General features: G+C 38.0%; 1 protein-coding gene across 1 annotated transcript; it reads left to right on the forward strand.

Moving 5' to 3' along the window:
* The first annotated feature begins 1652 nt into the window (after window positions 1-1652).
* Window positions 1653-25373, forward strand: tmem125a (transmembrane protein 125a). The gene is made up of 3 exons (XM_028443841.1): window positions 1653-1867; window positions 11541-12045; window positions 23762-25373. Exon 3 carries the CDS (start codon window positions 24087-24089, stop codon window positions 24783-24785), a length of 699 nt encoding a protein of 232 aa, XP_028299642.1. The 5' UTR covers window positions 1653-1867; window positions 11541-12045; window positions 23762-24086; the 3' UTR covers window positions 24786-25373.
* The last annotated feature ends 594 nt before the right edge of the window (window positions 25374-25967 follow it).

Here is a 25967-nt window from a genome sequence, read left to right on the forward strand (position 1 = left end):
AGCAAGGACTAGGGAGATCTTGCTGATTTACGCGTAATAGCACAATATAGTGAGTTGTAGTCAATCTAAAGGGAACCACAAAGCCAACAGTTCATTGTGTCCTTCAAGAGGAGCAAAAGAAAATCGACTCGGTCCTGCCCTGGAGATCTTTCGCTTTTGTGGAGATTATTGTGATTCAACCATGGATAAGTGCAATATTTATATGTGAAATATGATCCACTGCCGCCCTGTCCAGGGTGTAGCCGCACCTAGCCCATGAAGAAAGCTGAAGATAGGCACCAGCAGATTGGAAAATGGTGGAAATACAATCCACCTTGAACAATGAGTATTTTATTTTGAAAATAAATCGGATATTTTATTCCACGTCTGTGCACTACTTCAAGCTTATCTTTGCTAAATTCATGCAGCATTGCTCCGGCATCAGGCAAAACTAGAAGGGCTGCGTATCTGTTGCAGGGGGCTCCGGCATGACGGAGTAGTTATGCAGCTGTGCGAGACGGTTTAGCACAGCTTCATAACTTCCAATTTCCACCACACGCGTACGCGGTCTAGCCTAGACTGCATACGCCATCTGCACCATCTACCCTCTCCAGTGGCCCGCTCTATGGATGGAACGGGCTCATACCAGACAGGCCTCCTACATGAACACTTCACTGCACTCCAAGCTGGTCTGGCTGACTCACTTTGTGCACCACACTCCTATCCAACCCTTGAGGGCCTGGATAGAAGGGCCGAGGGTAGGGGGGGCCGCCACTTGTACTACCATGGAGTGGCACGGTGGCGGTACTCCCACCTCAATTTGCCACCCTCCGGATTAAACAACACAATAGGCACAACTATGACATCACATCTCACTCTCCCTTAGTTTAAAGCAATCAACTCTTCCCCACCCTTTCCATTTCCTACCATGACTGCCAGGAGTAGTTAAGGTATAGTTTAGTGATACTATGATAGTCATACTAACGTAGTTTAATGCTTTTGTTTGTTAATGATGGGCTGGGTGACCTATCTACAAAGAATTAAAGGTAGCAGTAGTTCAGGGATATCCTGGGTAGTCGATGTTCTTCGCATATTTAAACAGTTGAATTGGTAGAGGAAAATATGAAGAAAATTAAACTTTATAAAGATTTTTGTGTGATTAATGACAAATTCCTGTACTTTTTCTTTAAAGGTGAACTGATATATAGTGCGACAAGATATTGAAATATTAAAAAAATCATAAGATGTATTGTCGGATTAAAAAAAAAAAAAAACATCCAGACATGATCTTCTACACATCATATTATTTTGGGTCCAATAGTATCAAATCGTTATCGTGAACCCAATAAGGTATAGCGTATTGTATCGTGAACTCAGTGTATCGTCAAACCTCCAGTTTTTATTTTTTGTATTTTAATCAAAGTTAAAACTTAGTTGCATTATTTTTGGTTGTTTTATCATTAAAAAAAAGTTTATTTTAGGAAAACCAAATTAAGGTGTATTTTAACAGCTGTTCTACGGATGATTAAATTAAGCATTTTAATTCATTATTATTACCTGGAAGCACTAGGGACAACCATGGTTCTATCACACGCAGCTCTTCTCCTTTATTTGCGGGCTGTGGTGTCCCCTCCCATCCGCGTCCCCTGCCTCCGTGCGCGGCCACACCTGCCTTCAACCGTCCGCCGGAGACGGAGAGCCACGGACGGTCACACCGAGCTCTGAGCGGCCACAGGCGGACAAGCTCAACCGGCTGCCGGAGCCTTTGCTCCGGACTTCCTCATCCAGTGAGGGCGGGTGGAGGGCTGCACACACACCGGTCTAAGTGACACTTTGTGACCGGGGACGGAAGCTTTATAGCGCGGTGCGGACATCAGCCTGTGACCAGGTAAGGAACGGTCCCTGTGTTTTACCTTCTGTCATTACTATGTCTTTCCCTCCTTCCATTTCATTACATTTCAACTCATTTTTGTCATTTAAAATCCTCGCCTGTTCACAAAATAAAAGCATGCGAACGATTAGTAAATATTTGAGTATTTCTTCCTAATATTCAATATTATTTTAACCTCATTGTTAATCTTTCTGTCAGAAATTGTGCATTATAATCCCTCTATGACTGTTTTAGTAGCCTTTACCTGTCACACATATCTACCAGTTCTTTAATTCTATTGTTGAAATTATCTCTAATCTTTTGAAAATGATTTCAAATCCCTTGTTTTATCCCCTTGTGTGTGTTTTAATCATATGTTACTAAGATGTTTGTTACACTCCATTGATCTTCAAAGTACAAAAAAGCAACTGAAGCTTAGGTTAAGAAGTTGTTTTTAACAAGAAATATAGATTTTTTTTTCTGAATATTTCTCCAAAAGGAAAATCTGAGGCTTTAATGTAGCAAATGTTTGACTTTTATCACAATATTGTATTTTCAACTTTAATCTTGACATTATATTTCAACTTTATTCTTGAATTTTTTTTTTTTATCAAGATTGGCAATAATCCTCTTGCATAGTTTTATCATAAAAATGTAGTTAAGTCTTTGTACGTAATTTATAATCTATTTTTATTATTGGACGTTAAAGATCTAGGAAAACCAAATTAAGGTGTGAGGATTTCAAATCCTGTGTTTAATTCCCTTGTGGTTTTTAATCATCTATTATTAAGATTTGGTTACACTCCATTGATCTTCAAAGTACTATAAACAACTGAAGTACAGGTTAATTAGTTGTTTTCAACAGGAAATATTGAAGTTTTCTGAACATTTCCCCAACATGAAAATCTGTGCCTATTAAAATGAACACAAGATGAAGTTATGCATTAACTGACTATTCAGGGAAGCCAAGGGATTTAAGTTAACCCTACATTAACTCCTCATAATGGCGCTTTGTGTGTGAGAGAAAATAAGTGTATCCATAAATCATTGTCGCCACTCTGTCCTCATTCCATGTCTCGTAACGTTTGTGAACCCTGTTTTGTCCATGGAACGATGAATTGCCTTTTTTTATTCTGGTTGAAAACAAGGAAGTGAAACATGTTGATATTGTATCACACCCTTAACCTTTGCACCAGCCGAGCTACAGTCATTTAGCAATAGCTCACAGTAAAGATATAAAACATGTTATAAAGATGCTCAATTTCCATTGGCTCTTGTCACGTTAACTTATCAATGACAGGTTCTGCTGCAATGTGGAAAAATCCATAAACATGTTAAAGCTCTATTGAAATTAAAGTGATCAGCACAGATCAAAGTAAAGTCAATTCTTGACCTCCTGCGTCTCTCTGCTTAGAGGGAATTGGGAGTAATTGGGAAACCAGTGCATGTTGGATGTTGTGCCTATGATCATCAAGCATTTAGGATTAAAATCGGACCTTATTTGAAACAAGCCTGAAGTCAATGTTCAGTGCAGGATGAAAGAAATCAAATTGAGACAGTGATTCATAGGTGGAGTTTGAGATTCTTACAGAGGGGGTTAGGTTTAGAGTTAGAAAAATAAAATAAAATATGTATAGACCGTCTCGAGATCCGTGCCAACCACAGTGTGTGTAATAGGGATGGGCGATATTGATTAAAAACATTTCTGTTATTATCACGATAATGATAAAATCACGATAAATAAAATAAACATGAACATCTTTATCCATTTCCTCCATTACCAATTTGCCAAAGTACGTGACCCGGAAGTGTACTCTCATCCGACGATAACGGCTATGCTAACGGTAGTTCTGCATGACAAGATTGCTGCTTCCAACTGTGCATCTGAAACGTGTCCTTTTCACTTTAGCTGGTGTCGGTTACAGAACCTCCTCACGGACATTTCAGAGGATTTAGAGACTCCTAAGTTTTGCAGAGCTATAGATATCTCAGAATGTGTAAAGGCAAATAATGAGGGTTTTATTTTCATTTTTCATGTTTTTGTTACATAATGAAAAACGAATGATACACGGATTACATTAAAAAAGGCTACAATAGCTGCAATTTATTTATTTCCTCACTTGGAATGAAATTATTTTCTGGAAGAAAAAAAAAAAGCACATGAAAAGCACAAATAACTCCAATAGTGTTTTTACTGCTGATGAATTTTGTTCATTTCATATCATATAATGAGTTACATAAAGTTATGGTTGATAAATATACCTCTCTGATTTCCTATAATTAAACCAGATCAAGCTGATGATTTAATCATTCAGTATATTTCGATGTAATAATCTCAATAGTTACATTAGTCTAATGGGACCAGCTTTGTCTTGTGAACACGTGAAATATAACTTAAAAAAAATGCATTTCACAAGTTTGGAGGGATGAATAGTGACATTAGTATTTACGCTAACATTTAACCCAACGTGTGACATGTTTAGCTTTTATTCTTCCATACAAGTGTTAAATCTGACCATAAACAAATCAGTGGCTCTCTGTGGCTTTATGACAGTAAGATGTGTTCTTTTAATCTTTTTACTTGGTCTATTCCTTATACGGAGAGGTTAGCATTAGCTCTGTGTGTCGGTTTGTTAGCTTAGCATAGTTAGCTTTAGTTGAGTTTCCAGTTCATAATCATTGCTACGGGTTCATCTCTGTCCCCGTGTTTGTGGAACTTTGGGTGGATCTGACGGAGGAACTTGAATCGGTTCCCTTAGTTGGATGGTTTTCTGATCTTAACCAAGTAGCGGTCCATGATGTATCGCAGCACGGCAGCTTCAGATAGCTGAGACAAGCACCTCACACACACAGATGGCGGTCTTTATTATTATTATTTTTTAATTAAATTTTGACAAACTTTTTATTTTATACAAATGCCTTTGTGGAAAACAAATTAAGTTCCAATTTTGCAAGATTTGGGCTCTCATTTTTTAAGTTTATACATGAGATGATTACTGTATGCAAGGCAAAATGTATTCCCAAAAATAAAGGTGGGGGGTTAAAGTAAATTGTAACTTAATAAAGCAACATTTTACTTGTACTTGAGTATTTATGTATGACTTACTTGTACTTGAGTACAATTTTAATCAAGTAACAGTACTTCTACTTAGGTAAGATATATCAGTACACTTTAGACCACTAATGATTATTAAAAAATTTGCATTGACACGTCGTTTAATGTTGTAAATTCATGATAAAATCAGGCTGGCATCCGCTTTCTGCTATTAATTTTGCTGCAGTACCATAGATGAACTGTTGGGTGCAGTGTTGGTTCACCATTTACATTGTGCAGGAGAATTGCACAACAGATGAAGAACCAACCTAAAGCCTCAATTGTTTGGGACCATTTCACTGAAAACATACTACACACCTGAGGTAGAACAAATATCTGACATGCAACTAACAGTAATATGTTAGAATCAAAGCAGCAGAAAACTATATTACTATATTAAAGCTGATATCCGGAGTTTCTGAGGAATCTATGTTTATATATGATTCTTTTGAAATGCGATAAAATGCCTAACTAGTCTTTTACTATGGTTTACTGCCGGTGGTCATTCATATACATTAATGTATTTAAGACCCTCCTTTGTATTATAGACCCCTATACAAATAAAAACGATTGCCGACTGCGCCCAGCTAATAGGCTTCAATTTCATGTTTTTGAGACTGTCAATCAAAGTGAATGAGGATCTGTGCACGGAAACAAGGCTGCAACAGCGCGTACAGAAAAGTAGAGGCGTGGCTTTTGGTAGTTTGGGAGAGGCAGTGGGAGGGAGTGAGGCTGTTTAGGGCTGGACATCAAGACGCTTCTCAGAAACTCCGGATAGCAGCTTTAAGAATTTTATTTTGTCGAATGAAATTGGGAAAAAGTAACCTCAAGATTTTTATTTATTTTATTTTTTTACCCCTGTCAGCAGATGCAAACATCAAGCGTGTTGTGTGTCATCAATAACTGCTTGTACATTTACTTCTGTCTATGGGTGCAACACATACATCTGCACTAATAAGGATAATCAATTGGATTCAACACAGCAGGAGATGGTGACGGCTCACACTGCTTCTGTGTGATGAGAAAAATTAGTTCTGTGTTTTACATGTGTTAACTACGACAAAAAGATGCTTTCAATGACTCAAAAGTTCAGGGGCCACACAGGATTTATCCCAAGAGAGCCATTCATTTATAATGTGCTGTGTTGCAAATAAGATAAATATGAATTTTGCATGGAGTTCAACCACATTATCAAATCCAGGCCTAAATTCAAACCTACAATCTGTTTGCTAACTTTCAGTGAGTGGCTCCTTCATTCATCCTCCTGCTCAAAAGCAGTTTAGTGCACTAACACAGATACGGCTGAGGATTTTACATTTAAAAATTTCCCAATTTCCATTTCAGCGTTCACTTTTATCCACGTGATGCATTTCCGCTTCATCATTTTTCCCTGTTTAGTTGACTTCACTAGCTGTTAAACTTCCCAGAATCGTACCAAACATGCTAAATAAGGTTAATAGACAATTACTGTTATTATTTTTACATTTTAATGTTTCAAATAATTTACGTAAATGGGTTATTTACGCTGAAATCATGCAAGATTATGCTGCCAGAGACATTAGCTCCACTGCTAGACCCTTAGCCACCCATTTTACAAAATAAAACCCATGGAAATGTGTGATTTGATCCCAAAACATTACTTACGATTACATTAAATCTCACCAACTGGCGTAGTTGAGTGATTGTTCTACGCTGACAGTACCAGAGCCTTTGCTTGGCGTGCAGACCTCCCGCCAAGCAGCTCAAGCTCAGCTAACACGCTCCGGTCCCGATAACATGGTAAACTCTGGATTACCATGACTACCCTGTCAACATGGAGCTGTTTACTCTGAGAGAACCTATGACATCATCTACAAGAAGTTCCACAGTGTGGATGGGAAATGAATGAGATATGTATTTATTTATATATTTTTTTTTGGTAGCCAGAACACCAAAATATAATCACCTGTTCCTTGTCCCATTTATCAATTTTCCTGAAAATTTCATCGAAATCCGTTTATAACTTTTGCTGACAGACTGACTGACAGATAAACGGAGGGTAACACATAACCTTCTACTCTGCGCTTGGTGGAGGTAATAATCTGAACAGCTTGTTCATCACAACACATTAAAAACACTCTGAAAATAAATGCAGAGCTTCATCTGTAGTCACAGGATAACATGGTCACTACTCGAACCATAACACGCAGCTAGAGAAAGAGATTATCAGTGGAAATAGACAAATTTATCCGTTTGAAAAATAGCATGTAAACACGTGATATTGTTCCAAAAGAACAAAAAAACAAAGGGTGACTTTTCGTTCTTTGTCTCAGATTGTGAATTACATTTTTTTTCTGTCTGTTTTCTGCGATTGAAGCCTATTATGTGGTGCACAAGTCATAATTTTTCAAAATGAAATACCTTGAACAGTCATGTAAAGAAAATACATTTCATTTTTTAAACGTAATAAGTTCCCTGCTACCTGGCTCTAAATGTTAAACTACATGTTTTTGTAATGTGGGAGGAAGTTAAAGTATGAGAACATACAAACTCAACATTCCAAACAGGCAGTATTGCATTAGAATATATTGAATAAATATATAAGAGGATGGAATTGTGGCTCCAAAAACAAAGAGCCTGTGTTTCCCATCGTCAGCAGGACTGAAGCAGAAAGATAGCAGCATGTTAATTGCTAATTTGATTAGTGTTTTGATATTGCAGCTGTGCCCAACAAGGACTCAGCAGGACGGAGGATTTTGTCTTAAATCATCGCTCACTTCTTCTTCTCTCCAGAGACAGCTGGACACGTTCTGCAAGCTTGGTCATTTTTGCATGTCTTAGAGCAAAACACGCTCTGGGTGTTATTTGTGCTCATCTGTGATAATGGAGAAAAGTTTTACACCTTTTGAAACACTTTTTTTTTTAATGTCATACTCAGCATTTTTCTGATACACATGGGGTAGAATCAGAGTTCTCAAGACTATGTGCTATTTTAAAACTGACTGGGTTTGGCCTGCATTTGTCCACGGCAAAGTGTAGAAAGGAGGAAGTTGTATTTAAAAAGCTGGAAGTGCCGCTTCAGATAACAAGTCTGTGAGGTTTTGCTGCTAATGTGCTTGTTTAGCAGATTATTAAGACTCGGGAGTTTTATCGTGGCTTATAAATAAACACATTTTAATAGTGGGACGAAAATCACAAGTTTCATATTCCAGACTTTCTACTCTCGGTACCACAGACGGGAGAGATAAGAAGCAGCTCCACAGATGTTGGTGGCACTAAGATAGGAGAGGATGAGCAACGGAGGAGGAAAAACTAAATGTATGCAGGTTAATAGTACGTGTTTCTGTCAAGACTTTGTACAAAATGTGCCTAAAAATCTGCTTGTTTGGGTTATTCCCAGAGCTTGATTTGGGCAGGATTAGACACCTCCTAGATTTTGACCGGCACTTATTTGATTGGATCCAGCACCTCATTAAAAAATAAATAAAAATAAAAAATCAAACCCCTTTTTTGCTTTTAGGCGTTTAATTTAAATTTGAAGTATCATATTTGGACAAATGGGTCTTTTATTGAGTTGAAATCACTGGAAATGTCATCGTATACACAAAATTTAATGTAGACACAGCCCAAATGATGAAGAGGAGAAAGTCAAGCCACGCCCGCATGCTACGTCTAAAGGGTGATTTTACGCAAAAATTGTTTCTCTGTCAGCTTGGAAGATGGTAGAAAATAGCTATAAAAAAAAAAAAGGCAGTTGGATTTATAGAGCTTTTTTAAGACAATAAGTGAAGCTAAGCTTGAGGTAAAGAAGCCCAAGCTTGTTTCTGTGGAAATCGCGGCGCAGCACAGCAGCAGTTAGCTTAGCGACTAGCAACACCTGTAGCGACGATGCTAATGCAGGAGAACCTGACAGGACACAGGAGGAGAACATCCAGGGAACATGTGGAGGACTCAAGATGAGCTGCTACTCTTGGCTTATGAAAGACAAAGATGCGAGGATACAAATAAAAGGTTAGCACGCATTTTAATTTCATTTTTTGCTGTGCTGCTGATTCATGAGACGAGTTCTGGCCTCACGTTATGGATGTAAAAGTTTGTAAATATTTTGTATTTGTAGGTTTTTGTGTTGTGAAAGTTGAGTGACCTTTGTGGCAAAATTAGCGGTGATTTTGCGCTGTCCTTTTTCCTGAAACACGGCAGATCTTGACAGCTGTGACTCAGAGAGAGAGACAGATGCTCTCCGTAACGGGTGATTGTCCGGACTTCTTTAGCGCTGATTGGTTGTTTGTGTTCACGTGATAATATTGGCCCATTTAGTTAGCAAAAGGCACTTTAAAAAATGAATTCTGTGACATCTTTGTCTCTCTCTTAGTGCCAGAACAACACCCAGCGGGTGTTTGTTCCGGGACCTGATGATTTACAAATTAAGCACTGGTTATTCCTACCTGTGCCTGACACAGATATTTCTCATCTTCATCATACTTATAAATATGCTCAGATATCGGAGTTATATTTGTTACTTTTGCTTTTACTTTGTTGCTTTATAATATGGGTGTAAGAAAAAATCGATTCACTGCTATATTGCGATGCATCACACACGATTATCGTATTGATAAAAAAAATCTCTTTTAAGGAATATTTTATTATTTCTTTCTTCAGGAAATGCCTTATTTGTTCACACATATGGTATCATCTCCTCACATGTCACATAACCTCAACTGACAATTCAGGCCATTAATGCCACAGATGTCAAAGCTGTCGAGCTCCACAAGCGTGACTTTAAAGTGCTTTTTATTGCATCTGCAGCTTCTAGATGTAAAAAACCAATCATCTCTTCATAATTCCAAGAAAACAGAAGACAGTGTAAAATATGACTATTATAAGGGTTTTGAAATGCCTTATTTTTTAAACTGTAAACATGAAATACATTTCTTAAAAATCCCAAAAACAGAATATACAAAATTTGAGGTGCACTCAGTATGCAATAAGGTATAATCCACCAATGAAGACAGTGATTAACCACAGTCAGTGACATCTGGTATAGTGATCGGTTGAGTTTAATGTCTATTTCATCGTAGCTGAAATTTGAATAATAAATAGATCACACAGTTTCATATTTGCCTTGTCATTGTAAGAAAAACCAATTTAACAGGAAACCCAATGGAAATCCTATCAAGCTGTTTGCTTCAGGCTCCTGGATCAGCGATGATGATGGTTTTTAAAGCTTCACAAGGCATTCTTTAAGCAGCACATAACGTTACATAAAATCTGCAGATTGTAAACGAAATATATGTATATATGATTTATTCAGAACGAGCAGCTCATTCTTTTCATTCATGATAATGTTCACTCTTTGGATTTTCATTACACTAATAAATAAGGACATGATCACACATCTGTTTGTTCTCATATGAGGCTCAGATGAAGTGATTGGCTTACAGTCGCAGGGGGAAGGAATTAAAAAAAAAGAAGAAAAAAAAGAAAAGAAGAAGTCCTTTTTTAACCCTCCTATTATTATTATTATTATTATTATTATTATTATTATTATTATTATTATCATCACTAACACATTTTACCCTTGGGGTCAATCTGACCCCAGGGATATTTGCCTTCAGAAAATGATTTTCAGAAAATCATTGTCTTTGTGTCAGGCACTTTGTTTATTGGTTGAATACATAAATAACCCCTTGATAATAAAACCTTAACCTGTTCTCTAGCGCCACCATTAGGACAAACTATTAAATTAGAATTAATTTATCTTGAATAGTTTTCATCCAAACGTTCTCATTAATGACCAGTAGAGTATGACGTGGTTGTGGTGATGATATATGACCTTCCCTGCAGCGCCACCATCAGGTTAAACTTCAGTTTTAGAGTTAGTGTATTGTGTAAATCTCATTTATGACTGTCACTGAATGAACCATATTGATTGATGTTGGGTTTTTTCTTTTTTTGAAAGTTCTCATGAGATACTGGGTAACACTTAACTGGAAGTTTTATACATAACGGCTGACATTAAGTGTCATTGCTAAACTATGACACCTTTGGAGCTATGTTGGCATTTTGGGGGTTAGGTGGAGGGATCTAGTGGGGTTAGGGTAATGTTAATATCAAGTCTTTTCTAGCATTCCACACTCCGAAACAAGTAATAAAACTATGTATGATTCGTGCTGATATTGTATTGGATCAATATCGGTATTGGCCAATACCCAAGGCTGCAATATCGGTATCGTATCGGAAGTGAAAAAGTTGTATCGGGACATCCCTATTAATAATGACAGCGTAATGTTATGCATAAAACTTCAGGTAAAGTGTTACCAAATATGGTCCCGCCTCCCTGATGTAAGGTCGCACAACATAGACAGACACGTTGTACACAGCTAAAACAGCTTGGGGTCAAATTGACCCCAGAGGAACACCAATGCATGCAATATGCATGATTATCTTATGCATAATCAATTGTACCCATCGATTTAGGAAAAGTCATGAATCAAAAGAAACAGTCAACTTTTTTTTTTATGATAAACTGTGAATGGGGTCAAATTGACACCAAGGATAACACGAGGGTTAATTGAATTCTTACTGACATCGGCGTATTTCTCTCCCCGTCTGTCTCAGGGTTTCCTGTGTGATCCTGAGGACACTGACTCCGCCTTTGTTGAGTGTCCATTGTTAACAGAGAAGAAAAGGATTTCCAGTTCATCTGCAGAGACCAGGCAGAGAAGAAGTTTGTCTGTTCAGAGAACGGCGATATCTTCAGCCCTTTCTCCATTCAGTGTCAGACAACTGCTCGGAAACACCCCCCCCCCCCCTTCATTTCCTCCAGCCCTCGTGGCGCTTGGCACCAGAGCCCATCTCATGGACAGATGGAGCCTACGCTGACCTCTCTCTCCTCACAAGTGGCAACGCCGAGAGCATCAACGCCCGATGAGACGGGAAGGAAGCGAGGAGAGTTTTGCTTTGTCATCTCAGCAGGACTTCGCTGATCTCTTACGGTCTCCCCTTTGGCCTGACCCAGGACCTTGGAGGAAAAGTGCAAGCAGCAGGAATTTCAGCTGCCAGAGCAGGAATGCCTCATTTTGTCCCTCAGGATTTGGCGACATTTTTCAGCTTTAAATTGCAGGTACATATTGTTTAAAATACTTAAAGTTTATTAAACACACAGCACTCTGTTCGATAGGCTACTAATGGGTGAACCAAAGAATGAAAACATTTCTTAAGCAGTGTTTCTCAAATGGGGGTACGTGTACCCCGATGGCACTACAGGAGGTACTTGAGAGAGTGGAAGTGGAAAATCAACAAATTAAATCATTAAAAAATATAGGGTTTTATAATGTTTATTGTAGTTAAAAATGATATTCATAATAATGATGATGGAAATGATCTTGATTAGAACATGAACTAAAAACACGAGAGTCAGTCTTGGTTCCACACCAGGTGGGAGATGATCGTAAATGACAAACTATAGAAATAATTATAATCAAGAGACTAAATAGTGTTTCATTCCACTTATTTACTTTAAATAACTCATTTATTTCATCTATATTTTTCAATGTATTCTAAGCAAAATGTTGTAGTCGGACAAAGTGGGTACGTGGATTCAAAAATAAGAGAAAGGGGATACTTGAGCCAACTGTCTTATTCTCTTTAACACAAGTTAAATCCCAGTCGGTCCAGCCTCCGTGCTAAAAACAAACTATAAAACTGGATTTTATTTTATTTTCATTGGATTTTTCCACACTGCTTTTTCATTAGCTTGTTCACTTCTGACTAAAGCTGGTTCTCTGTGCCAGCAAAAAGGAAAATCCTCCTGAGACTACGATCAGAGCTCCCTTTGACATGTGTGTTTGCCCTTTTCTCTTGGAATCCCTTTCATCTTTTTGTCATCGACCAAAGGATCTGCTTTGTGGTGCTGTGCATCTTTTCACTTTCTCTCTCCTAAACGTCCCACCTGATTCCACACCGTTTTATCGACAAGCAGAAATGTGCTAACTTTTACTTTCCCTCTGAGTCCTTTGCCGTCTTTCTCACCTGCTCTGCTGACCGTCCGTGTGCTCAGCATAACACCAGACAACCAATTTTAAGAGAACCACGTTCCGACAATGAAATGAGGCACTAATGGCCGGTGAAATGAATTCAGCTGGTGGACATAACAGAAGGGGGAATACCGGAGTCCCAAAGCCTCCCAGGTAATTGGAGTGCAGTATACTGTTTTATACTCTAAAGCTCAGCTCCTTTTGTGACCTTGCAGGCTGAAAACTCACAGCAGGCAGACGCAGCAAAACAGAGAGTGAATGATACTGAATCCAAAGTGTGCAATCGCATACAGTTCTGTTCAGGATTACTTGCAGTGATTTGCATATCAGAGAGAATTTGGACTACTGGTGTGAGCTTGTTTTTGTTGTAAGAAACACATTTACTCCTGTTAGTTAAAGGAGGACCAACTGGGCTCAGCTTCAGATCGTAAATCTTTGAATTAATTATACATATTTGAAAAGCTTTCATTTGATCATCTAAATTGCTAAATGTGTTGCTAATGAATGCCATCTGATGGCTTTGGAGCAAAATTCATGCACCTGCAACCCAGAAATGGGTAAAGGCGGTCATACACTGTGTGATTTTTGGCCCATTTTGAGACAATTTTTGACTAAATCATGCGTCATACATGGTGTAGAATACATGGTGTAGTATACATGGTGTAGTATACATGGTGTAGTATACATGGTGTAGTATACATGGGGTCACGAGAAGCGATTAACACCTCACAACCAGTTCCCGAACAGAAATCCTATCGTCGCAAAAAAATCAAACATGTCCACAAAGACCTGGACGTGTTGTGTATGAATGTACAGTGTGAGCAGTCAGATCGTGTCCGAGTGTCTGTACAGTGTGAATCGTGAGCTGCAAATATTCGGACTCTGCAGTTGATCGCACAATTTGAGCTAGAGCTACAACGATGCACAATACATGCCAGCTTTAAGAGCCGTTTGTTTCTGGTCCTGTGTGGAGTTAATCCTTCATGTTCTCCCCCCTGCCTGAAGCCGGACAAGGGGCTTGAAAAATTATATTGAAATTGTATTAACATTAACAGGAGTTCCACAGTGTGGATGGGAAAATGAATGGGATATATATATATATATATATTTTTTTTCTTTTCTTTTGGGAGCCAGAACATCACCAAACTTTAATCAGCTGTTCCTTGGCTCACTGTCAACATTTCCTAAAAATTTCATCAAAATCCGTTCATAGCTTTTCAAGTTATCGTGTACAGGCAGACAGCGTTGCACTGCATTAGCTTAGCATCAGCATAGAATAGAACACTGATGATGACATCATCAATTAGAACATTCTGACTGGAACTCTGATGACATCACTGTTGATGACATCATCAGTGTTCTAAAACAATGTTTGACAGTGTGGATTGGTCATTTCAAATTGGTTTTAAAATGACCAAATTACTCCAAAATTACAGATGCGCACACTCGGGGTATACACAAGCCGTTGACAAAGTTTCAGGTTTATCAGATACTGCGTTGGGGAGATATTCGCTCCACAAACATGCACACACACACGTTCCTTGCTTTTATAGATAGATAATACGTTAACTTTTGCCAAGGTGTCATCCAGGATTGAGTTCTAGTTTCCTGTATCACTTAAAGAGTTATTGATACCTTGTCATTCAGGGTGTGAATTCTTGGCAAACTGTGTACTCTTCCATAGCAAAGCAATATTATTACATGAACCACAGACAAGTAAGAAGCTCTTCTCACAATCAGGTGATGAGACGTTGTATCGATAGCATAAGCAATGCATACAGGTCTCCAGTGTGTGTGTGTGTGTGTGTGTGTGTGTGTGTGTGTGTGTGTGTGTGTGTGTGTGTGTGTGAGAGAAAGAGATAATTCTCAAGCAAGGTAACACATGAAGATAATCAGGCTGTTTTCGTCCTGAACATTGAGTTGATTAAAATAAATCTGCTATGGTGTGCTGGTAGGATTGGGTGGAGCCTATGTTTAGTTAACCAGTTTTTAAATGGTTGCATTAATCTCTGGCGATATTATTTACATTTAATTTTGTCCCATGTACACTTGACTCAAATTGCTTGAACTTACATTTTACAGTGTACGAAGTGTGACGTGTTTGTGCTTCTTTACCGGGTTTCTGTGCTGAAGGAAGCAGGATATTTATGCTGCGATTGCGTCATGGGCGATATGATGTTTAGAGGTCATAGGAGAGATAAAGGACCATCACGCTCCAGCAGCACTCACTGTACGAAAACAATTAAAAGGAAGATGAACAGGTTAAGCTTTATCATTTCCCTCCTTGTTGCACATCACTGCGTTCTGTACACCCACCTTGTTTATCTGCTTTCCGTTACACAGCATAAAGTGGACAATATTAGATCATAAACTCGACACGACTGATTTGCAAACAAATCATACTCGGACTCAGCTTTGGACAGCGCGGCTTCGTCTGGGCTTGTTTTTATCAGCCGTCAAATCAGCTGCACAGTCGCACCTCAATTACTGAACTATTTCTGTACCTCTACCTGGTGACATGAGCTCAGGCCAGATGGGATTAATTAGTGACTCAGCACACATGGGTTCACAAACCCTCACACACATGGAACGGATGCACCTTTCACACAAGTATGACAAAAAAAAAAAAACATGCTAGACAGGGTTGGAGTCAAATACATTTTTCAGTTACAATTATGTTTTCAAATACCCATGTTCAATTACAATTCAATTATGATTACAGTGACCAGCATTTATTCCAATTACAATAAAATTACAATAGTTTTTTTTTTATCCTCAGAAAGTCAATTACAATTCCATTCTCAATTACTAAAGTTAAATTATAATTACTAAGCCTGAAATAAATAACCTAATAAAAGTTAACCACCTTCTTCTGTTAACATCTCTAATGATAGCGGCTCCCAAATCAGCTGTAAAACACACTAAAATCAAATATTTATCATTTAATTTCTTTCCTATGCAATAGTTACATTGTTAGGCCTCTTAATCAATGAAAATATAGGTTTTAATGTTTTTGGTGTGGGCATTTGAGCCTTTTTTGTGTCACTATACCCCTTGATTTAAAATTTTTAAATGGTAAAATGTGGGAAAGCTTGATATGAAACATATTTTGATAATTGTTCACTACATATGTGTAGAACTGTACATAGAACTGTAACATGGTTCCCCAGTTTTGTGTAAATATTATAATTTTTATGCTAATTACAAAGTCAATTATCTAAACTCAATTACAAATTAATTACGATTACAACAGCAACAGATTTTATAAAGTACAATTGCAGTTATAATTATGATGTAAATATAATTGTAATAATATGTTGCAATCAAAATACAATTGTGATTGAGTTAGGATACAGTAATTGACTTTGTAATTGTAATTGGCATGGAAATTTATATAAAAACTAATTTACAAAAAACCTGGAAACTGTTATAATTCTATTGTTTACACATAGGCCTACATAGTTAACAATTATTAAAATATTTTTCATATCAAGTTTACCTGTTAGTTCTCTTGAGGATAAGTTTACCATTAAAAAAACTATACTGACACAAAAAAAGGCTCAGATGCCCACACCAAAGACATTAATACCTATTTTATCATGGATTAGGAAGCCTAACAAGATCAAAACCGACCTGTTATTATAAGAGATGCTAACAGAAAGCTAACACAAGAGGAAGGTTAAGTTTTATAGGCTTATATATTAAAGACTCAGTAATTGTAATTAAACTTTAGTAATTGAGAACATAATTGTAAATGACTTTCAGGGGAAAAATAACAGCTCTAGTTTTAATTGTAACTGAAAAAAATGCCCGTCAAAGTAATCGGAATTGAGTTGTAATTTAACATGGATAATTGAAGACGTAATTGTAACTTAAAAATGTAATTGACTCCAACCCTGATGCTAGGAGCAAATCCTCTCGTCAGTTCTTCCTCTGTTTAAAAATTTTTTTTCTTCTGAACTTTAAGCACCTGCACACGTCCCATCGGCTCCTCCATCCCTAACAGGATGATAAAGGCCTGCTGAGCAGCGTGTGGCCAATAAACGCTCTCCTCTTCTCCTGTAATTACCTCCTCATTTCACACCCTGTACAAGCATCCCTTTCCTTATTCAGTCACAGTGTTATTGCTCTGCCTCACGGCAGCTCCAAACTAACAGGACATGTCAGCGTGCGTTAGGTTGGCAGGCGTCTGAATACTTAAGAAAATCCAACAACATACAATTGGAATGGGAAGAAGAGCAAACCACCACCAAGCTCCAAATCTCCCCTTTGCCAGATACTGGCAGTTATCTGGATCAATGATCCTGATCATGGTGCCATGATCAATTACATTTTACAGGCTTGGGAGAAATTTCTATCCCCAGTGCATGGCTGATCCTGAGAATAGAAGTCCCTTTTGGGTGGGAGTCCTTCAACAATCTGTAATTTACTCACTAACTTCTGCCAGGTCCCGTAGGAGAGCTCTTCCTCTCTGCTTCATTGTCTATAAGAAACCTCAGAGTTGGAACTGTCGCCCCCTGCGGTCACAGAAACTGTTTTTATCCTCTTTCAGTAAACCAATAAGGGTTACAGCAACATCTTTAACTTTTCCTGATTATTTTAGAGCAACTAAAAGCAGCACAAGTTTACATTTTGACTGAAAAAGCTTCTAAATGATCTAAAAAGCTGCTAAATGATCTAAAAAGATGCTAATTGATCTAAAAAGCTTCTAAATGATCTAAAAAGCTTCTAAATGATCTAAAAATCTGCTAAATGATCTAAAAATCTGCTAAATGATCTATAAAGCTTCTAAATGATCTAAAAAGCTTCTAATTGATCTAAAAAGCTTCTAAATGATCTAAAAAGCTGCTAAATGATCTAAAAAGCTTCTAAATGATCTAAAAAGCTGCTAAATGATCTAAAAAGCTGCTAAATGATCTAAAAAGCTTCTAAATGATCTAAAAAGCTGCTAAATGATCTAAAAAGCAGGCTGAATGCTTCACTCCAATAGAAAACAATGGGATGTTTACAGGCAGTGGGGCTGTGTGACATCATCACAGAACACAGGTTTTAAAATGATAAAGTAGTCCCGTTTTTAAAAGTTAATAAAATTAATATGGTGCAAAATAATGCCTTTTGTTAGGTATTGATTTTATAACAAGTGTATTTTAAAGCTTTTACGCCACATTTGTACAAACAGTGGAGGATCCCTTTAATAACCATACAGTAGGTTTAAATTTATGGACACACCCACTTTTTATTTTTTGAAAATTCATGATGAATTGCCTAATCCAGATCTGATCCAGATAAAACTTGGCGGAGTAATTGAGGCACGAACCCGACATAACAGAGTCAAATTTCATAAATATTGGTCAATTATGAATAGAGACATGATTTATTTTTAAAACTTAGGCCATTTTTGAGAGATGTAATGATCCAGATCCCCTCCAAAATGTAATGGACTCTTTTATAGCATAAGGCGGGCGTGGGCAACTGGCAGCCTGGGGGCCACATGCGGTCCTTAGGCTAATTTTGTGCGGCCCCCAAAGTAAATTCACAAAATTGCATAAAAATACACACCTAAGGACAACAAAAACTTTTTTTTTTTTTAAAATGCCCCCCAAACATGTATTACTGAAAAGGCGAAATGACTTGAAACATACATCAAAATACACAAAACATCCAAAATTACCATTAAAAATGAACACAAAAAAACCCCAACAAAAACAAACAAAACAACAACAAAGATGCAAAACAAAAACAATCAAAAATGACAAAACGAGCCTAAAAGCTCGTGAAAACCTTTTTTTCTGCTGTTTATGCTCAAATGGTGAAAATTTTGTCAAAATCCCTTAGGTACTTTTGACGTAATCCTGCCAACAAATAAACGCTGGTGAAAAATGAGATTATTTTCCTCTTTGACAGATGTAATAATCTCCTCTTACACTTACTTAGACTGAGACATCTTTAGTTTTCTGATGCATCGTGTGTGCGTGTGTGTGTGTGTGTGTGTGTGTGTGTGTGTGTGTGTGTGGACTCGCGTGCTGCTGACTTTGATAGAAATAAAGCAGCTGACAGCCTTTTAAAGACAAGCCATCAACAGCCATAACCTTGAGGATATTTGTGGGCGCGCTTGCTGTATATGTTTACTAGATTGTGTTATCAGGGTGTGATGAGGTTACAAATAACAATGCAGGGATTAAATATGATGAGGTAAGGAAAAAGGGGGAAAAGCAAGAGAATGAGTTGAACATCTAACAGGATTTTACATGACATCTTGTGACGGTGTATAACAGCAGATCAGATTTGATGGTTCTATGAGGAATGAAACCAGTGGTGGTGAGACATGCTGCTTAGCTTGTGTGAAGGTCGTGAGTTTGTACCCTAATCCAGAGATGGGCAACTTTTATCACAGCGGGCCCACAAAAATGTGATAGTCTGATCTCAGGGCCACATTATAAACAATAATGTCAGCATTTAGAATAAAGACCAATAAGAACATTAAAGAACAATGACTTTGTGCTGTCATTTATTGCATTTTTCATCATTTTGTGTATTTCTCTCTCTTTTTGCTCTTTCTGTTGTTGTCTTGTGTGTGTTTTTACTTTTGCTTTGTGCGTTTTTGAAATAATTTAGTGTATTTTATTCTCATTTTGTTTGTTTTTTGGGGGGTTTTGTGTGTTATGAGCCAATTTGGGTATTTTTTGCTGTCATTTTGTGATTTTGGAGACATTTTTTGTGCATTCATTTTCTGTGTTTTTGTCATTTTGTAATTTTTTTTCAAATTTCATGTTTTTTTTTTAAATTTTGTTGCCGTTTTGTGTGTTTTTGAAGTCATTTTGTGTAATTTACTCATTTGGTTTTTTGTTGTTTTGTGTGTTAGAGTCACTTTGTGTATTTTTGTTGTCATTTTGTGATTTTTTGAGACATTTTTTTGTGATTTCCTTTTCTTTGCTTTTGTTTTCATTTTGTGCATTTACTTTGGGGGCCGGTCAAAATTAGCGCAAGTGCTGCATGTCGCCCTCGGGCCGCCAGTTGCCCATGTCTGCCCTAAACTTACACTGAGTAAACTAAGATTGACCCAGAACAGGTAAGTAAATTTTGTCGAGCGAATCCCAACAGTTTTGCATTTGTGGGACGATGAAAAAGAGAACATTTACATTTGTGCATTAGCCGTTTCTTTTTGTGTATTTGCAGAGACGGGGAAATGCTTATCTTATCGACGGCTGGGGCTTTTATGCAGCCGTCCCTCCACTGGGGACTCATTAGCATAGTGATAACGAGAGATAGAAAAAGGTTGCGAGTGTCAGCACGCTAAGTTGCTTTTCTTTACGTCCACAGAACTGATGGATTGGATAAAGTGCATGTGGGTGTGTGCATGGCATGCACTTAGATCATCCAGTAGCTTTTCTACCCAGAATTACATCCCGTAATGTTGGATAAAATAAGACTTTTAATAATTAACTTCAGACAAAGCGGAGTGACTTTTGAATGATGTAAGCATTCCATGGTGAACACCACGGGAAGGGTTTCTACTGCTGCTTTGAAGTTTCTCCTTCCCTCAGACTTCAAACATATATCTCCAACATTGAACACATAATGGTATGGAATCTGCAGGTATTTCTCTGTCTGGCTTGCTCATGCATTAATGATTAGTTGGTAAGGATCTCAGTAGTGGAATGGTGCAAATTCAAAGCACAGCATCCACGGGTCAGTTTCAGAGCTTAAAAAGTGTCTTGGATGAGGTGAAACATCTTCAAAAACTCTTCAAAAAAGTCCAGTTCCGTCAATTAAACTACCAGAATCATTCTGGTGTAGCGTAATTAAAGCCGCTACAGACCATAATTACTTATTAGATGAATACATAGCTATAGGAAAAACCTGAATTTCGAAAAAAAATAAACTTAATATTGCTAAAAAGTCTTTCATGAGGAAGAATTTCAGACGTTTTGATATAGAAATGTATCCCAAAGCGCAATGGAAACACTTTTTCCACACCTACAAGTCACATGACATGACGTACTTGGTCACATGACCAATTCTCTCTGAGAAAACAGGTGTTATCATGGGGAATACAGGGAACAAATTAGAACAACAATCAAATCAAGTAAATCACTGTCTTGAGGAAACACAAGAAATCACATTAAGAATGTAGTAAAAATACTTTTAAGCATTTAAAAGCTCCACATCCCACAATGCAATGCACAAAACTTTTGTGACATTGGCAATAAACCTAAGTGTCTACAGTCAAGATCAAAACAAATTTTCTTTACAGCATATGATCTTTGATGTGTCCTATCTCTTTTCCTATCCACTTTTCTATAACCTCGTGGATGATGTCACAGGGTTAAGGAAAGGTGTTAGGAGAGGAGTTAGGAAAAGGTGATCACGTTTGTTTCGATTCGAACGCTCTTTTATCATGGCCACCACTCAAACACTTCCGGGGGTTAAAGAACAGTGGATAGGAAAGGAGATAGGAGGGACTATTTGGACACAGCCTATATCTGTTTAAAAACTCTATAATCTCCAGCAGCTTTAAAGTCTAAATCTACAGTAGAGGTGAATATGTGGTTTTTGGGAAGTACATTAGCTTCTTTCAGTTGAAATAACTCTTAGCTAACCATACTAACTTGGCTAGTTACTTGAACTCATCAAGATACTCAAAAGATCTTTGCTACACAGCATTTTCACTAGCTAACAATTATGTCATTGGATTTAAATGAACTAAATGACGGGATGGACTTGACCTTTTCTTTGCAATCTCAGTCGTGAAACGTACATTAATGAGTTTATTTCTTAAATTAGACACTAAACGAGTGAAGGAGTCTGTGCTTTGCTTTGTGGCTGGAGCTTAAATGTTCCCCATGACCCTGACCAGGACCAACAGGTGTGAAGAATGAATGAACTTTGGAAATTCTCTTTCCACATGTTTAACTCTGACATTCACCCACAATGTCATGTCTTTTTGAAAAAGTGCTCTCAGGTATGTCTTTAAACGTCTCATCTTCAGTCGCTTTTCAAATGTCAGCCTTTGACTTTTGTAACACTTTCCTGTCATTTACAGATCCCACTGAATAAGTCTGGACTAATCTGTAACTACATTCAACGTTTGAAATGAAAAAATAAACTGTTCTTCCTCCCGTTTCTTATTAAACACATTTCAACTCAATAGAGCTCCCTGTTATTAAATAATCATCAAAATCACACATATTTACTAATTATAGCGTCAGAATTTTTTTATTTTATAGTAATAGTCTGAGTATTATCAAAACATTTGGCAACATTAAAACATTTTGTCCTATGTTTTATTGCCTTATTTGTAAATAAAATGTGCTAAGTATAATCAAATATGGCACCTACATTTGTCCTGCATTCATTTCACTAAGTTGTCAACAAACAAACCATATTTCCTCACTTTATAAAACTAGTCAATTAAAAAAAAGTGTGAGTCTCATCTACGTACCATGGTTAGTTTAGATGTTTCAATCACAAACACACTACGCTGAGCCACATGACCACCATTTTCTGATTTCAGAGAAAACAGGAAGTTGGAGGCCTCCCAGGTCTCTGCTGATTGGTTAATGTCACAATCACCTGTTCTGTGATGTAATCTCTGTTGATTGACTGGGTGAAGACCACATGGTTTTTGAGCTCACCTATAGGCAAAGGACTGGTGCCAAATGTAGTAGCTCTCGGCACCAATGAGCTCCTTCTAAAATCTGATTTACTTAGGATTCAAGCTCACCAAGATAAATACAGATGTAGGTAGTATTAGTAGAGTTAAATACTGCTGATAACATTTTAGTATTAAATTACCATCTTTAAATGTTTATTTTCACTGAAAAATTCTGAGAATCTTGTGTTGAAGATATGGTGTATGGGTTGTGGTATGTTATATACAGTATAATATGATAAGGTATATTTTAAAAAACGTAAGGTAAATTTTCAGAAAATGTCAATTGTTACATTTCACAAATCTAGAATATGATAATTTTCTAAGAAATGTAATGAAAATAAACCTGCATAAATTAGGAGTAGTGTTGCATGTTGAAACTTAAACATTTCCTACTTTTTTAAGTTACTGCGAGTCTTGCTTATTATCATCCATTCTTCTATTTTCTTCCACTTATCCGTTGCCGGGTTGCGGGGGCAGCATCCTTAACAGGGAGGCCCAGACTTCCCACTTGCTCCACCGTGGGGATCCTGAGGCATTCCCAGGCCAGCTGAGACACATGACCTCTCCAGCATGTCCTGGGTCTTCCTTGAGGTCTCCTTCCGGAGGGAGGTGTCCGGGGGGCATCCTAATTAGGTGCCCAAGCCACTGCATCTGGCTCTTCTCAATGCGGAGGAGCAGCGACTCTACTCTGAGCTCCTCCCGGATGACAAAGTTTCTCACCCTATCTCTAAGGGATCTTGTTCTTTCGGTCATGACCCAAAGCTCATGACCATAGGTGAGGGTAGGAACGTAGATTTACTGGTAAAATTGGCTCAGCTCCCTTTTCACTACGACGAATCACTGCAGGTGCCACACCAATCCGCATGTCAATCTCTCGTTCTATCCTTATCTCACTCGTGAACAAGACCCCGAGGTACTTGAACTTCTCCACTTGGAGCAGGATCTCATCCCCAACCCGTGGAAGGTACTCCACCTTCCTTTTTATCTTACCTTCTACTTAAAGTGAAACGGTGAACATTTAGTATTTAAGAAGTGCTTTTCTAACTGGTAGCCCTATACCGTAAAGTAGCTCACAGTTTCAGAAAGTTTGGTGACCTCTGTGTTAGATGTTACTACGCCTCCTAAATAATGTCTGTTTTGTCTTGCAGGTGAATCCTACCATACAACCACAAACGTTGAGCCTCAGATTTGAACAAATCTGTAATGAAAGTTTGGATTTTTCACCGGCTAAAGTCAGCTCCAAGCATTTCCCTGAATCTGGAACAAAACCAGAGGACACGCCGAGGCACAGCTGCAGACGTAACGGCAAATTATTATAAACTTTTCTTCCGTGAATCTCATTTAATCTCTTTTCTGACACCAGTTTGAGGAACTTTCAGGAGTTTTTGAAAACCAATGAAGTATTAGGTATTGGACGGTTTATGTCACCTCTGCAGCTGTATCGTCAACCATCCTGCTCAAAGAGGCATCAGGATGTCCGAGCTGGACAACTTCCCTCCCTTTGAGGAATCCGGAAGCCCCGAAGTGAGCTTTGAGGCTCCGGCAGACCCTCTTCAAATCCAGCACAACATCCTAGAGGAACAGGTGGAGCTTTGGTGGTTCCGAGATCCTGCCAAGTCGCTCCTGTGCTACAGCGTCGCCGTGCTGCTAATCCTGGGCTGTGGACTAGGCGGCGTCGGCCTTCTTTCTACCACCACTAGTGTCTCGAGCGAATGGCGACTGGGAGTGGGGACCACTCTGTGCTTGTTGGCCTTGGGAGTCCTGCTGAAGCAGCTGCTGAGCTCCGCTGTGCAGGACATGAACTGCGTGCGAAGCAGGAGGCAGATCGACATGCTAAAGAGCGGTGGTTTGTCTGACCTGTTGGTGGTCTTGATCACTGGTATCTCACTAGTGATTTGTGGCGGCGTTCTGCTCCATCTGGCCTTGGCTAACCACATGCCTAAACCTGGCCAGGCTTTAAACGACATGTATATCTCTGGTGTAGTGTTGTTGGCTGGAGGAGGGGCTGCAGTGGTGGGTGTTGGGATTTACTCCGTGGTGGTGGTCTTGCTTGAGAGGACACGGCACGGGAGGAGATTGGTGGATCGAGTTTGGAATATATTCACTGTTTCAGGACACATGGACCGTCAAGGTCGCAGAGAGACGACCTCCAGCTTGGCAAACCTAATTTAAAGAGACAACCTCCTAAAGAACTGTAAATAAACACACTTCATTCTCCTTTATTTAAACTCAAGAATATAAAACTAATGCTCTAAATGCAACTTAGATTATCCAAATTCATGTTTTCAAAGTGTTCACCAAATCCTACATCATTCATAAAGACCAATGCCAACATTTCGGAGGCAGTTTAGCTGATTTTTTCTTCTTTTTGTTGGACTTACGGCTCATAAGCACTAAAGCATGGCACTGCAGTAGAAAACTGAATAAAATGGCATTAATATTCAAACAAGTGATAAGCACATTTCCATCAAGTTTGAATGCTGCAGCGTGAGTGAACTTTAAAGACTTTTGCTTCAGTTTTTAACATTATTACTGGAAAAACACAACAAATGAACAACTTCCTCTAAAAAGCAAAAAAGGGAATGTTTGAGTGAGAATTTAGTACATTTTCAGTGCTGCACAGACAAAGATATTGTGTATTATTATTATTATTATTATTATGACCATGTCAGACCTCTTGTTAAAGTGACCTTGGACCACACGTGAGTGACTGGTACCAGCACAGTGATTGTGAATAAAGAAGAAATTGCTAAATGGAAATATGTGGAAGGTTTTGAAAAGAACATTATTTGAAAAATATTTAAAGTAAAAGTATAAAATACAGTTCTTTATGATTGTGTTTTAATTTGAAAAAAGTATAATAATTAAATCCTCAGTATCTTTTTTTTTTTTTTTTTTTTTTTATCACTTACTAGCCCACATGTTTTGGATTTCTATTGGTAAATATTTTTAATTTACAGGTACTTTTTTCTTTTTTACGCACACAAGGTTTTGGCTGGATTCTAACTTCATATATTAGCTCTATTTCATCTGACCTTGTGTCCTCTGGTTTTTGCTAATTTGTCATAATCACTTTCTCTCCGATTGCAGAAGAAGAAAAATCGGGAAAATTCAAGCCATTCCATCAACATGGCCAGTCTTTGAATTTCAATACACTTGCAAACATTTGCATTGGTTGCCAATTTGTCCAATCATTCACTGCTGCATTAGATGAATGTGCAGCTGCTGCAGAGAGAGAAAGCGAGAGCTCATTAGTGGGAAATCTTCCCTGTTTCTAACTCAAATATGTACGATTTACCAATGTGTGTTGTTCTTTTCCTTTGGAACAATTGAGGTAGTAAAAACAACAAACCC

Source organism: Gouania willdenowi, chromosome 4 (genome assembly GCF_900634775.1).
Source record: "Gouania willdenowi chromosome 4, fGouWil2.1, whole genome shotgun sequence".
Taxonomy (NCBI): Eukaryota; Metazoa; Chordata; class Actinopteri; order Blenniiformes; family Gobiesocidae; genus Gouania; species Gouania willdenowi.

What these genes read in the sequence shown, in the direction of transcription:
- tmem125a (XM_028443841.1), top strand. Translation starts at nt 24,087, where the DNA reads ATGTCCGAGCTGGACAACTTCCCTCCCTTTGAGGAATCCGGAAGCCCC.